The sequence below is a fragment of the Mandrillus leucophaeus genome, unplaced genomic scaffold, assembly GCF_000951045.1.
Source record: "Mandrillus leucophaeus isolate KB7577 unplaced genomic scaffold, Mleu.le_1.0 Scaffold32, whole genome shotgun sequence".
Lineage (NCBI taxonomy): Eukaryota > Metazoa > Chordata > Mammalia > Primates > Cercopithecidae > Mandrillus > Mandrillus leucophaeus.
This window is the reverse complement of record NW_012103365.1, coordinates 3168652-3184861: the sequence shown is the minus strand read 5'-3', so window position 1 is coordinate 3184861 and position 16210 is coordinate 3168652. Positions and strand designations below refer to the sequence as shown.

Below are 16210 nucleotides of genomic sequence, written 5' to 3'. Positions count from 1 at the left end.
CGCTCCTAAATTTATTTAACCACATCTCCAATTAATCCTGATTCATTTCTGGCCTCTACCACCTGCCCACCTATGAAGTGTATCTTCAATGTTTAATTTAGAATTTTGTATATTCAGTTTAACTTATATTAAAAACTAAGAATTTTAAAATAGGGAAATGGACTCATACATACAATCTCCGTCTGTGGGTTAAGTATATAAATATGGCACTACTTTCTGTAAATAATGCAAATACTCAACATTTGAAAAGTTTACTGAAAACTTTTATTGTAATCAAAAAGTGACATAACGGGGTTGTAATGAATTCAGCAAATCATTCTGCTGATATTTTAGAACTTATATCAGCTTTTGCCAGGCAATTAAAAAAATTCAAATGTGAAAATTTCACATTACAGTAAACTCCACCCCAACTAATTAATGGTGGTTAAAAATAATAGGCCCTAGCAAAACCTCTCATGTTACATGGTCACAACTCACAATTCTGTACAAAAGTTCGTGTTATAAAGCTCTGATGTAAAAATCAAATAATCAAGCAGCAATATTTTAAGTGCAGCACAGGGTCTTCCATGTCATTATTTACAAGGCTTGAATCTCTTTACATTATAACAAAATTTAATACAGATGACTTAGTAATTAAGTCAATTTTTAAGATCTGTCCTTTTACACAGTGACAGATTTCACTTTTTGGTCATCTTTCTCCTTCTCCTTTTCTTTATCTTTGTTCTTCTTTGACTTCTTTTTCTTGTGTTTGTGTTTTTGGCTTTTTTCCAATTCCACTTCAGTGCCTGCATGTTTCTTATGCTTCTTATGCTTTTTATGTTTCTTGTGTTTTTTCTTTTCCTTCTTTTTCTTCTTCTTCTTGCTATCCTGACTTTCTGCTGAGCTGGCACTGCTACTGTGGCTTCGGGTCTGGCTTCCAGAAGGACTGTGGCTTCTGCTGGGGCTGACGCTGGGGCTGCTGTGGCTCTGGTTCCTGCTTATGCCCACCTGGACAACTGCTGCTGTGTCCAGGTTCTCTTTCGCTTTCTCCACTATTTTATCTTTCAGGTCCTTAGAAATGTTTCCTGAAGTTTCCTCTTCTTTTACAGAAACATTACTTTCACTGTCACTTTCATTATAGTCTGGTTCAAAAGCAGCTTCATCAGTTTCTCTAGTTAAGTCAGAGGAAAGTCTGGAGGAATGACTTAACTGGGGTTTAGGCTTGGCAGTATTCTTGTCAATTTGCCCAGTAATTTGCTCTTTTTCAACCTGTGTCTCTGGTGGGTTAAGTATATAAAGTAGTTTATTGCCACTTGACTCTTTATTGTTCCTTGCTTCTAATACATGCTTCTCACGATCCTTACAAGGATTTTTATCTACAGACTTTGTCTCTTCATTTGGGCGTTTAGTATCATAAGTGGCTTTGTGATCATGAGGTTTTCTGTCTCTTGAAGGACTAGAATTACTTTTTTTGGAATCTCCTGTTCCTTTTTTAGGCAAATCTCTCTCTTCCCTTGGCTTATTTTTCTGTCCAGATGCAGAATCTTTATTCCGAGAAGGAGAGTCTTTTCTTCTTGTTAATTCATTCTTTTCATCTCTACGTTTGGAACTTGAATACTCTCTGGTGTCATAGTCAGTTTTTTTGTCTCTATTGGGAGTGAAGTCTTTATTTGAGGAAGCACGAGTGGAATCATGTTTATCTGAAGTTCTAGCCTCTTTGGAAGATTGAGACAGACTTTTAAAATTTCCTTGTTCATTCAGACGGTCCAAATTACTCTCTTTCTCTGGCTGAGTGTTGTTCTTCCTCTTTTCAGCGTTTTCCTTTTCCAACACTGAATAATCTCGATCTTTGGTTTTCCCTTTTTCACTACATGCAGAGTTTTTTGAACTTTTAACCTCGTGTTGTATGATTTCATGGCTCACGTCCTTGGTGAATTTCTGAATTTTCTCTGATGGCTCACTTTCTTTCTCAGGATACTTGACTATATTTGATGGCTTGGTGCTAACATTTTTTATAACACTAGCGGGTTTTCCTACACTTGATATAGGCTGTGTGGATTTAACATCTTCTTCTTCAGATTCAAAGTCATCTTTATCCCATTTGGATTGAGGAACCTGAATCATAATGATAACATCTTCAGCTGGTGCTGTATTGTCATTATTATATTCTTCCATCGTTTTAATCACAGTTCGCTTTGTATCTGTTTTTTCTTCAGATTTCCGCACAGGACTGCCTCCAGTTGAGCTCGTACTAAAAAGAATAACAATATTTTTAATTAATGAATTTATTAATTATAAAACATTGATAAATATAAAAATGCTAACTTAAACACAAATGTCCTTTTAACTTAAAAAAAAAACAACAAAAAAAAACTTATTCTGCCCTAAGGAAGACACACAATTTAAGATTATGATTGTATAAACACAAATGTGGCTCACCCCCAAAATCTACTTATAACCTTGTCTTTAGCAATTCCTTTCTTCAAAGACAACAAAAGACTAAATAAAACCAGCCTACTTCCCTAGATCAGCACATTCATAATATAGAAAGCACAAGCATGGGTAAAACTGAAGAAAATCCTTCCCCCAACAAACTTCCACACCCACCCCCTACATTCAGATACCTGGTATAATCCACTAGAGTTGAGCTGGATCCTTCAGTTCCAGTCACTTTTCGTCTGACCTTTGCTTTGACTTTTTCTTGTTTAACTTTGCTAGATGTTGACTCCAACTTTTCACAGGGTTCTTTCGTGTTAGATATATTTTCTGTACTTCCAATTTTCTTCCCAGTTTCTCTGTTGAGTTTGATTTTTTTGGCTGGCGCAGTTGAAGAAATTTTGTCCTTTTCAGGGGTCCTATCCATTTTTTCAATATCAGGTTCCATTTTGCGCTTTGGTGATGGTTTCACTATTTCAGTCACTTCTAGTTTCGAGATTTTCATTGAAGAAGACTCAAAATCCTTATCTACACCTTTTTCCTCAGTTTTTCTTTTTCTTTTTTCTCCCTTATTATCAAGTGGTTTGTTTTTCTCATTAGGCTTCTTGGCCTTTTCTTCCTTAGTTGTTAGCTTTTCTGATTTGACATCTTTGGAATAGTCCTTCTTCACTTTTTCCTCTTTGACTGGTTTTGTTTCTTGGTGTTCTTTTGCTGATTTAGAGTGAGCTTTTCTGGGCGTTCCAGTGATTTTTTCATCCTTCTGAGAGGAAGATGATGATTTAGCATTGTCAGTCTTTGGAGTCTCCTCTTTGGCTTTTTTAAGTGGAGGTTCAGATCGAGGAGATTTCTCACGTTCTCCATCTACTTTTTCTTGGGGTCCTTTAGCAGGTTTTACAATATTTTCTTTTTTGGACACAGCAGATCCATCATTCTTCCGTTTGGTTTTATCACCCTTTGTTTTTGGTTTATCCCTTTCTCTCTTGTCTTTTTCAGACACTGATTTAAAAGTGATGGATTCTGCATCCATTGGTTCATCTCTAACAGGTGTGGCATCATCTCTACTTGGGAGAACAAACAGTGAGTCTGTTTTATTTTCTTCAACACCTGTAGGTTCTCTTGATTTCCTAGAAGTCTCTAATAACTCTGGGTTCAGAAAACCCTCACTTTCTTCCCCTTTTCTTCTTTTTCTGTGTTTCTTATGCTTATTTCCTTTACCATCTCCTGGAGCGTTTTCACTCTCCTTCTCTTTTGACTTTGTATTATCCTTCTGATTGTGACCATCTCTTGCTGAAAGCTTTTCTGGATAGTTGCTACCTATGTTTCGACTTCTATGACTTTGCCCACCAACATAATCTTCTCTGCGGCCTCTTGTGAAGGGAGAATTCCTGATGTTAAGTGGTAAAAATCTCTCTGGAGAAAAGTTCTCTCTATTTGCTGAGGGTCTAGGCTGTGCTCCAGCAGCAAAACCTTTATAATATTTTTCATACCACTCTCTATATTTTCTCTCCCATTCTCGATAGCGTTCTTTTTCAAATGGGTCTCTAAAGTCAACACTCCTCCCATAATAGGCTTTCATGTCATATGGTGGTGGAACTTCTCTGTATCTATTAAAATATTCACGTTCCGTTTCCCCTTGAGGTACGTTACGTTTATTAGGAGACTGTCCCCTAAACGCTTGAGGAGATCTTGATCGTGAATGATAGCGTCTATAAGGGGGTGACCTTGACCTAGATCGATGATATCCATGAGATCTAGACCGTGAACGGTAATTGCGGCTCTTGCCTCTGCCTCTTCTGGGGTATGGAGGTGACCGTGAATAGGAACGAGAATGTGAGCGGCTGAATGATCGAGAATAAGAGCGTGAACGTGTTGAACCAGATCTTGATTTAGAATAAGTATATGAACTTCTTGAATACGAAGAACCACTATAGGGAGATTTAGACCTAAAAACAAAACAAAACAATAGTTGATAGTTGAGAAATACATACAAAATAAAACACAAACTCTCAGATTCTAGCATTCTTTCCTCACGGTTTCATCTGTCTTTGTATCAAATTTCATCTTAGATGATTAAAGAGGCATAGTGACCTCTACTGGAATGGAATAAAGTACACAAATCAGAGCAATCACTTGTTACAAAACAAAAGTGAAGTCTTAACAATTAGAGTGAAGTGCATTAATGTACCGTGACTTATATGAGCTAACTAACATTAAACAAAATGTCAATTAATTTTAAATTTCACTTCCTATCTGAATATTGAAGTAGGAGTCTGTTTTTTGTCCTATACTGGCCAACAGCCTAGTTGTAAAAGAAACATTTCAAGTGTAAGGCTAAAAAATAAAGTCTTTTAAACAAACTTCCAGGGAATTTTTATAATTCACTTTTTCTATCAATAAAGCAATTCGTGTTCTATTACTGCTTCATAATTACACAGGTTAATGTTCCAGCAAGAAGCTGTAGCCTTATGGTAAAAGGGTCCTGAGAACTGTTCTTTGGCTATTCCCCTATTTCTTTCCTTCCAAAAACATTTCCCAATTATTTGATACTATAAATAACTTCAAGGGACAAGGGCAATTTAATCCCCACAACTGTTAGTTCTACACAATAGAATTTACACTGAGACATTATTTCAATGAACAGATATTGGGAAATAAGCTACATCTTCACTTCTACACACCTAGACCGAATCAGAAAAATTCGTAAGTGCAATGTTCTTTATATCCATAGCTAATCCCTGGATATTCAAAGTCCCATTTGTAATTCTGTTGTGAAGGCTTGCAAAACACTAACCTGGAAAATGAGCGCCTACGCTCCTTTTGAATCTTTTTGTATTCCATCAATTCCTTAGCAAAATCATTTGTAAACTCATCTAGCTTGGACTTTTTCTTTTCCCTAGTAAAATAAAGTTAAAGAGTGAAAGTTAACAAAAACCATTTAAGAAAACTAACAAGACAAATGTAATTAGATCATGAATGAAATGAATGAAATTGCCATTAGTTTTCCACTTTAAAACTATAAACTAGGAATCCCTGAGGAAGTTGCTTGTATGGCTTTGGTTTAAATTTTAGGTGAATTTCTCATACTAACTGGAAACACTGGAAAACGTTTCCAGACACCTATTTAATGTTATTATCAGAAAATGAAAAAAGTGTATAATAATTTCAAATTAGAATACATACTCTTCTTTTAGTCGTCGCTGCTCTCTATAGAATTCTTCCCTGGACAAAGGTGGTGCTTGTGTTGTTGGGATGGTATTTGAATGAGCTGTCTGCACTCCTGATGATACCCAAGGTGTTGATAAATTGGTAGGAGCTGGAGGAAACCCTGGAGGAGGGACACTATACCCAGCAGGTGGTGGCTGGCCAGGAGGAAACTGAGGAGAAAACTGTGGAGGAGGAACACCCGTAGGGAGAGGAAGTGTATGGGGAGGAGGCGGATACAAAGGAGGTGGTGGAACAGGTACAAAGACTGGAGTTGCTGGTAGTGACGGGCCTTGAGTCCTCTGTGATCTTTCGCTGTGGTGTCGCCCACGGTTTATACTTCTGGAGAAATAAATTCCAAGATATTACTTCTTCAAACTAAAGTCATCTGAGACAAGTAAGCTTATCTTTTCTATCCATAATTATTTTCGAACTTAAAAACAGTGGAATAGAACCAACTATTCAACTAGTATAGAAACATTAGTACAATTTATTTGTAAAAATAACTCTACAACATAACATAATTCTTAAGGCCATGTATTGACTGAGATGATGCAAGTTTATAGGACCTTTTCTACATGGAAATATTGTATTTAAAAGTTCTCTTTTATGAAGTTCAGATTGATTATCACTCCACTAATTACTACCTGTTACTTCCTAAACTGTCTTTTGAAGGAACTGACAGATTAATGCTGCTGTGACCTAGCTCTCCCCAAAAGTTTACTTATTTATTTTTGAGACAGAGTCTCACTCTGTCGTCCAGACTGGACTAAGTGGTGCAATCTTGGCACACTGCAACCTCCACCTCCTGAGTTCAAGCGAATTCTCCTGCCTCAGCCTCGCAAGTAGCTGGGACTACAGACGCGTGCCACCATGCCCAGCTAATTTTTGTATTTTTAGTAGAGACAGGGTTTCACCATGTTGGGCAGGCTGGTCTCAAACTCCTGACCTCAGGTGATATGCCCAAAGTGCTGGGATTACAGGTGAGAGCCACCACACCCGGCCCCAAAAGTTTAAATGAAGGAAAACCACCTACTGTAACTTCTTTTTTGAGGCAGGAAGCGGGTGAAGATCATACAAAGCAGAATAAACTCTAGTTTTAACTTCTATAATTAACAATGAAAATATCAAGGCTTTCTCTCAAAGAGAAAGCATTCTCCTTTTTTTGGAGACAGGGTCTCGCTCTGTCCCCCAGGCTAAAGTACATTGATGTGGTTATAGCTCACGACAGCCTTGACCTCCTAAGCTTAAGTGATCCTCCTGCCTCAGCTCCCCAGGTAGCTGGGACCACAGGTGCATGCCACCATGTCTGGCTAATTTTTAATTTTTTTTTCTTGGTAGAGACAGAGTCTTGCTATGTTAACCAGGCTAATTTTGAACTTCAGGCCTCAAGCAATCCTCCCCCATCAGCCTCCCACAGCTCTAAAATTACCAGCATGAGCCATTATGCCTGGCCAAAATTCTTCTTATGAAGTTTTGGAGACCCCTTTATCCTGGTGGTGATTATGAACTAGACTAGCAGTTCTCAACTTTTTGGCACCAGGGAGCTGTTTTGTGGAAGACAATTTTTCCATGGACGGGGGTGGGGGGTGGTTTCGGGATGAAACTGTTCCACCTTACAGGATCAGGCATTACATTCTCATAAGGAGCGTGCAACCCAGATCCTTCACATGCGCAGTTCACAACAGGGTTCCATGCTTCTATGAGAATCTTAATGCCACCACTGAACTGACAGGAGGTGGAGCTCAGGTGGTAATGCTTGCTCACCTGCTGTTCACCTCCTGCTGTGTTGCCCAGTTCCTAACAGGCCAAGGATGGGTACTGGTCTGTGGCCCACGGTTGGGGACCCCTGACCTAGACAGTAAGATTCTTACTTCTCAGATTAATATTGCTTGTACCTGCCCACCAGGGCAGAAGCCTCTAACAATCTCCTGTCTCTCCTTTTGGAAAAGAGAAGGTGGGAGATGATTGGGACAGTGGAGTATAGAAGAGAAATAAATGCAATTCTTGTTCACAGTTGGGAGCTGAGCTTGTTAGCTTTCATCTTAAATTGGTATCTTAAATATTGTCTGAGCCTTAATGACTTTCTTCTACTTCCAAGAGGGTAAATGCAAGCCAATATTCTGCTGTTTGCTGCCTGGGAGAAAGTAATCACTGGGAAGGAATATTAAAAATGTCTTAAAAACCATCATTTAAGATACTATATATTATTCTTTTCTAGCTCTCTTTAAAGACAACTACCCAGGACTTAAGAGGGATAAACACAATACAAACAAATGACCCCCTTCCCTCCTGCCACTGCTGTGCTTTTATTTCTTTGGTATTATATTTTTCTTTGGTGATACATACACACACACACACACACACACACACATATATATATATATAAAATAAGATGATTATTTTCCAAGATTTTTAGTATGCCTACCTGTAGCAGCTCCTCTCCCCTCTTCTAATTTGTTGTGGTGGAGAAACCAGATAGCCGAGTTTGTTGGAACTGTGTGGGAGAAAAAAAAAAAAAGGCTCAAGTATTTCTCCACAGGTATAATACATGACCTTTCCATGCATAGATGTTAAGACACCAATTTTAACTGCTCTGAAAACTTTTTCCTACTCCCCAATTCTTAAACTTGTTTTGGATAGAGAGCTGAAAAAATATTGTATTAACTTAAAACTAATTTTCCTCCACCAATTAACTGTATCATAACAATAACTAGACCTCAAAAGAGATCACTTTATGTAATATTATATTTTAATTGGCATTCTATAAATTACTCTGTGAACTTACTGTTATATAGAAGGAAAAGAGCCCTTTTGTCTGCTGGGCACAATGAAGTCATTTTACATGTTAAGGTAGGTAGTGTCATTCCAAATCCAAATGAGGAAATGGATGTTAGGGAGTAAAACCACATGACCACTGTCATGCAGCTAGGAAACGAAGGAGATGGGATTCAAATCCAAGTCTACCTGTTTCTAAATCCTATGCTCCTTCTACTGATTTATCCTACTAGTAACTCATACTTTTAAGAACATGTCAGTTTTCAACTGGATTATATAAACAGAAATAATTATATAAATAAAAATACATTAAGTCAGTCTGCCGATTTTCAATGCCATAAAACATCCCACAGAGAAAATCAAAGTTCTTTGTATTTTAGGGTGGAAAAAAACACATCCTGTAGAATAAAAGACTTCATTTCAGACAAAAAATTTTTGTTTGGTAGATGTTAATCTTATTATGTATGCACTCAAATCAAACTTTGATCATCCAATCTAAGGATAGAAAAAGTTAAACCTACTAGGAAAATAACTGACACCATATTTAAAATAACTTTTCAAGTAATCTTATCTACTCATTAACTGAAGTCCTGTCAAGATCCCCATTTGTTGGACATGAAAGTAGAAAAAAACTTTAAAAATTCTGTATTTTAGAAAAGATTTACTCATTTTTAAAAAAAACCCTCATATAAGCTTGAATTTTGACATTTTACAAAAAAAAAAGTTAATCTGGCACATGAAAGTTTACAATAAAGAGCAGCGACCGGCTGCCTAGTTTGGACCTTCCATCATCTAGTTTGCAGGCAATCATCAGAAGATTACTGTAAACATCTACTCACTGTTCCCAGCCTGGTCGACCACCACCTGGACGAGCAGTATTTATTCTTACTGGACCTAGAAGCAAAAAAATAAAAACAGTAGGTAAATATAAAATTGCACATTAAATCAAGCTAAAATTATTTTTTAAAGGGAAAAAAGTCTAAACCAAAGTCACCTTACTTACCAGTTGTGGGGATCAATTGTCCGTGCAATAAGGACTGTCCAAGCAAAGACGGGGTTCCAAGAACAGGCACCTGGTAACCCTTTAGAAACAACCACAAATAAACAGAAATAGTTAATAATAATAATAATAAAAAAAAGAGGTAAAAACAAAACCAGAACAACAAAACCCTACTGTAAAAAAATGCCAAATTAAAGCATCAGTAAAATTTACCTTCTCTTCCATAAGAGCGGTAATTGCAATTGAGGAGGTTCCCTTTGAGTGCTCTGATGCAAGAGCTGCAGCTGGCAATATTTTATTATCAGAATCCCTTAAAAAAATATAAATTATAATACATTAAAAATCATCAGAAATGGACAATTAAGAGTAAAAAATTTGCTGCTGTTTACCCATCACCTGCAGTAAGATCAGTTACGTGAAAGATGATGAATACTTTTGAGAAACATGACAGAAGACTGAAACTTTGAAGAGTTCTCTATATCTAAGTGGAAAAGTAAAATGAAGGACCCTCAAGAAGATATGATACTTATGACAGAAATCACTTGCAAGAAAAGCAAAACTTAAAGAAAATCAAAGTGTGGCCTATGAAGACAAAAGTCCCCCTAGGATTAGGAGTTAAGTTTTAGCTCTAGCTCTACCACTAAACTGAAAGGATAATCTTGGGCCAGCCATAGAACTCTCTGGGCCTATTCCCACTATCAACCAAATACATTTCACCAGATCAGTGGAATTTCTTAAATGTAAATGTAAAGGTCTCATCCTAAAGATTTTGCTTCAATATGTCTGAAATGGGCCTCTGACACCTATTTTTTTTTTTAAGAATTTATGAGACATTAAACTACATGGACAACTGTCTCATTTCTGAAGTGGCAGGCTATGAGTTTTCACTATTATCCTACATAATAACGATGCTCCACAACAATCACTATTTCTGACTTCTCTACCTATCCAAATTGTTCTTACTCAAAACTACTCCTATCCAAAACTATCATTATGACCACGAGTGAATTCTTCCACCTCTGTTAAGTTCAGAGCTGTTATGGTATATGGAACATTCAAGGTTTAACAGGAGCTGGTTGCAACCTGTGTAGTATTTGACCTCGGGATGCTTAATCCTCATTTGCCAAATGAATCTCCTTTGTTTTCCTCTTCCCCCAATAAGACTAAGTCATTTCTTACAAGTCATCCCACATTACTAAGCACAGTGGTCCACTAAGAAAGCTGTTAAAAGTGATACTCAACAACAAAACACTACATCATTGACCTCATTTGGTTTCTAACAGTGAAAAATACACAGGCTTACCGAAAAGGTCCATCTGATTTTTCTGAATGAACTGATATTGATACTGTTGCAGTTATATCAGGTACAGGAGCTGGAGCAGAAGATGGATTTCCAGACACAGGAGGGGCCAAGGAAGACTGATTAGAAGTTAATGAAGATATAGAGGGAGTTGGGTGAGTTGATGAAGATGTCACTGGAATCATAAGAGGATCTTGTTGTCTTGATATTGGAGATCTCATCAGAGGCTGCAGGTTCCTCTGAATCAGTGGTCTTGGAGGTGGTATTGGGGGTGGTGGAGGAGGTAACTGTTTTCGTAGTCTTTTTGTATAACCAGTTTCATTTTTGAAGTTATTAACAGCCTACAGATACCAAGCATAATGCAGAAAAATGTTATGCAGTATTCACTGAAGTACAGTTAAATCAGTTAAAAAGTAAAAAGAATTTTTTCATAAAATGGATACAAAGATTTACCTGTCGTAAAAATTTATTGGCAATTAAAGCATCAGGAGAAACATCATTTTGATGACACGTTGGACATGTATGCTCATCTGACTCCAGGAGTGCTGTTCTTATACCTATGTGTAAGATTTCAAATATTAATAAAAGCATAGTAGGAACTCAGTGTTTACAAAATGAATTAAAAGGATGGTCCACATTTGTTCAGTTACATTACTGTTTTCCAAGCATGTTGTGCTAATCATTTCTTAGATTAAGAAACTTAAGTAAAATCTCCCATGTTAAGTACCCCTCTGCTCTTTTCTGTATGACCTATGCTACTCTAAAAAGAGAAGTCATAGCTGGGTGTACTGGCATGTGCCTGTCATCCCAGCTCCTGGAGAGGCTGAGACAGGAGAATCACTTGAGCCCAAAAATTCAAGGTCAGCCTGGGGCAAAATAGAAAGGATCCCCCACCTCATCTTTTTTTTTTTTTAAAGGACACATTTAAACTAATGTCTGAATTGCCAGCAAAAGCACTCTTTGTTTAGCTAGTAACTGGAATATTGCAGAAAACAAAAGAGAAGTATGAGATAGTCTAGAAAGGCAAAAATTTTACATGGCTAAGTTGGGGTTTTTATTCTAGCAAGGAAATGAGAGATCTACAGCACAGTACATGGCAGCAACACTAAATTACCGATATGAAGATTATGCTTCAATGTAGTAAAACTCCAGTAATATCAAGTGGTTTGTTAAATCTAAGATATACTCTGAAACAAGTCTTTAGCAACCTCTTCTTGATTTTGGTCTTCACTGAAGAGGTCAAAAAATACAGATTTACAGGTATCCAAACCAGGACCCTCTGAAGATAACAAAATCTGTAGATGTTCCAAGTCCCTCAACTGCCCCAAAGGCATAGTATTTGCATGTAACTACTATGTACATCCTCCAGTATACTTTAAATAATTTCTAGATTGCTTGTAATACCTGCTGCAATATAAATATTATGTAACTAATTCTCTTATTTTAAAATCTGTATTAGTCTTTACTATTATATTAGTTTTTACTGTTTCCTTCCCCCCAAATATTTATGATCTGTGGTTGGTTGAATCTGCAGATGCAGAACCATGTGTATGAGGACTATATATTTCAAAACTACCTTTAAAAATGAAAAAGGCCAGAGCAGGCTTGAGCAAATTTTCGGGTTAACACTGATTTATTCTGTGTAAGAAGGCACAAACTTAGGATAAGAGGCAGGAAAAAACTAAGTGCTAATATAAGTGAGTTAAAAAGTCACAACTGCATGGTAAATGCTGGGTAATAAATATGTCTACAGACGCCGGGCGGTGGCTCAAGCCTGTAATCCCAGCACTTTTGGGAGACCGAGGTGGGCGGCTCACGAGGTCAGGAGATCAAGACCATCCTGGCTAACATGGTGAAACCCTGACTCTACTAAAAATACAAAAAATTAGCCGGGCGTGGTGGCGGGCGCCTGTAGTCCCAGCTACTTGGGAGGCTGAGGCAGGAGAATGGCATGAACCTGGGAGGCAGACCTTGCAGTGAGCCGAGATCACGCCACTGCACTCCAACCTGGGAGACAGTGAGAAGCAGGTCTTAATACACTTAGAAATATTAGGATAAGCTATTCACAATCCAGGAAAAGGATTTAGATACCACTTAAAAATACTTCCAGAATTATCTAAGGCCCAAAAAGGTTTTAAAATTCTGGATACCACTTAAAACATATAGAAAACAAAGTCTGTATTAAGAAAAACACCTCAGTATAGTCACCCTGACAAAGGTAGAGAAGGTGTTCTAGTATTTAATAGGACAAAGAGGTTATTGTTTAAAAAAGATACAGCAACAAAAACAGACTTCTCACTACTAAATGCTCATTGATCAACACTTGTCATCAACATTATTAATTTTATTATTAAAATATATGAGGTTGGGAAGAGCCATTCCAAGTAAATACAAATATTCTAAAATATACATCTTCCAAGATTCAGCATTTCTTACATTCATCACAGTAACTGTTTCCACAGCAGGGAATCACAACAGCATCAGTCATAATATCCTTGCAGATGAGACACAACAATTCATCTGGGATAGGATCATCTTCTTCTGAGGAAGAAGATGGCTCCTCTGGTAAGAAGGGAGGTTTCTCTTTCTTCCCAATTGCATATGCTTCTCTGTAAAAGAAGGTTTTAGTGTTTCACCATTGTTAAGAAGGCAGAGTATTCATGCTACATGTTCTACTATTACATGATCGGAACACATAATTCAGCACAATGCTAAATTACTTTTGACAAGCACCATATCTTCTAAAATAAGGGAGTAATTATGTACAACCTCACTCTAAACAAAGACACAAAAGTCTAAACAAGTATAACAAAAAGAAGCAAGGAAATGCTATAAAAACAATAAAAGGATCTTAGAACCCATAACTCTAAGAACTGTGGGCCAGAAATAAAGCAACATGTTCTGTGCCATAAACTTCTATTTAAGTGACAAAGACAAGACTTGAATTTAGACAACACCATAATCACAATTTTTCCTACTCTATCAAGTTTCTTGAAAAAAATAAAAATAAAAATTAAAAATCCCCAAAAATCTCCCTTTCTCCATATCCCAAAAGTCCCTCAAACCTGTGAAGGTATTGGAGTAAATGCCACAAGATGGGAAATTAAAATTAGTACTGACATTATACAATTAAGGAAAGATAGTTCAAAGGAAATATTATGTCATCGCCAACAAATAATTAATAAAATGAGATACCAAAACCCATGAACTACTTATTAGTATTTTAAGAGAGGTTAATCAATTTATAGTCAATTAAGAAACATTAGTGACTTAAATGATCAAAATATGTGTTACAAAATTGTAAAGTAACACCTCATTAGACATTCTAGGTCCAGTTTTTTGTAGAAATGCATTTTGCAGAAATGTTGGGCATTAAATATAGTATTAAAAAAATAAAAATAGCTATTCTCAGACTTGTCACCATTGCTTCTACACCCCCATCTTCTCTGTAATCAGGCAAATTTGCAAAACACAGGTATCCCTAGAGAAACCCTTTCTATTTCATTCAGGAACAGAGTGTGTTTATCTCAATGCTGAAAATGAAAGAATCTCGGCTGTACAGAGTAGGGTACCTTAGGTGTGTTATTTGTGTTGCAGTTGCTCCATAGACATCACCACGATTCCAGAAATAAGTATCAATTTGCTTATGCCCCATTGTTCCCAATTTGTGAAAGAGGAGTCTCCCACTGCCCAAAAGAGAGAAAAAAGAAAAAAAAAAAAAAGAAAAGAGGAGAACAGAGGATAGAAAAAGAAACAGAAGAAGAGTCTGAGTTGCTTATCAGTGGTGTTAGTGAAGAGGGTGAAAGTTTCATTTAAAATATTTGGATTCCCATCTTTCCCCAGTATTTGCTGTGTGTCTGGCACAATTGGGCATTTGTATTTCAGCATTCAAAAGCAATGAAGTTAATTATTAGTTAGGGTTTACAGGTGATATTAATTTTTCCGACACAAATTTTTATTTAAAAATTTTACATAATATAGATGAAGCGGTCTGCTCTTGTGTCTGTAAAAAGAATCAATTTCAAGCTAAAGTTGTTTGGAAACATCTATGAAATGTCTCTGAATTAGAAACAGCATAACAACAGACTGTTCAATGATGAACCACAAAAACACAGGATGGTGACTGATAAAAAATAGATGGGGGTGAAGTTGAGGAAGTGAGCAGGGTTGGGAGTTTAGGAAAACATTCTTATCTGTGAACGAAAACACTATTTACTAAAGTACATATTCAAAAACACAAGATCTTTTCAATACCATTCTACGGCATAGCTATTTTCATCATCATCCCCACCTGCTCACTACACTACACTTCAACAATATTTATAGCATGAAGCCGAGGAAAACTGTTCTTTTTTTTATATATATATATATATATACACACACACATATATATATATTTTTTGTCACTGAGAACATGAACACCTATTCTGTAAATTGATGCCCTGAGGATCCTCTAACTTCACAATCTCCTGTACAACCTGTTAAAAATGTAGAATCAGGGTCTTATCACATAACTTCTAAATCAAAATCGGGGGCAGAGCAACCAGGATTTTTTTTTTTTTTTTTTTGTCCAAGGTCACTCTACCTGGCCAGTCTTTTAACATACTTTTGCAGGAGATTCTTATGCTCAACAAAGTTAGAAAACGACAGTCCAAAGAACGCTTAATATTGTGTTGTATAGTATGTGAATTAACAACTGTTGAAGGTAATCCAAAAAGTAACTGACTACATTAATAAAAGCAGATAAAATGGGAAGTTATCTAGTTGAACCCTGCCACTAATTTTCATGTCTGTCCATTTCATTAAAAACTGGTTCATAATATAAATCTGAATACACATTAAAAATGGGCATTAAGGGCCGGGCACGGTGGCTCACGCCTGTAATCCCAGCACTTTGGGAGGCCAAGGCGGGCGGATCATGAGGTCAGGCTAATGTGGTGAAACTCCTAACACATCCTGGCTAACACGGTGAAACTCCGCCGCTACTAAAAAAATACAAAAAATTAGCTGGGCGTGGTGGCAGGTGCCTGTAGTCCCAGCTACTGGGGAGGCTGAGGCAGAAGAATGTTGTGAACCTGGAGGCGGAGCTTGCAGTGAGTCAAGATCGCGCCACTGCACTTCAGCCTGGGGGACACAGTGAGACTTGGTCTCAAAAAAAAAAAAAAAAAGGCATTAAGGTGTTTTATAGAGCTATAGTTTATCAGAACTAATGGTTTATAAAATAAACCTTACTTGAGAATCTTAAGACTCACATGGCATATCCAAACTTATTCAAGCTACTTCAGTATTTCATTTACGCCTGACACTTAAATTTGCCTCAACATCATGCAGAGCTTTTATTCTTAAGCCTCCTGTTTCTTAAAATGATTACAATCTGTTTTGTTCACTTAAAAATGCAAGTAGCATATATAATAAGAGTATGTGGGAGTATGTATGTGAATGAGGAAGAAAGCAGGGAATGACAGAAAAAGAAAAAATTAGAAGACTACAAGGGAAGTGGCACTCACTGATAACAA

At 36.9% G+C, this 16210-nt stretch overlaps 1 protein-coding gene across 2 annotated transcripts in view; it reads right to left on the bottom strand.

The window, feature by feature from the left end:
• Positions 1-241: 241 nt before the first annotated feature.
• RBBP6 (retinoblastoma binding protein 6) overlaps positions 242-16210 on the bottom strand; it is a 41154-nt gene continuing 25185 nt past the window's right edge. The window contains exons 9-19 of one of the 2 annotated variants that reach the window (XM_011987943.1): positions 13131-13303; positions 11148-11251; positions 10698-11035; positions 9608-9704; positions 9398-9476; positions 9234-9288; positions 8045-8113; positions 5596-5958; positions 5207-5308; positions 2604-4358; positions 242-2230 (exon numbers count right to left, since the gene is read on the bottom strand). In XM_011987943.1, the coding sequence (XP_011843333.1) occupies positions 661-2230; positions 2604-4358; positions 5207-5308; positions 5596-5958; positions 8045-8113; positions 9234-9288; positions 9398-9476; positions 9608-9704; positions 10698-11035; positions 11148-11251; positions 13131-13303 (4705 nt within the window). In that variant the 3' untranslated portion in view covers positions 242-660. The remainder of the gene's footprint in view (positions 2231-2603; positions 4359-5206; positions 5309-5595; positions 5959-8044; positions 8114-9233; positions 9289-9397; positions 9477-9607; positions 9705-10697; positions 11036-11147; positions 11252-13130; positions 13304-16210) is intronic. The other variant, XM_011987944.1, reaches the window with a different exon arrangement.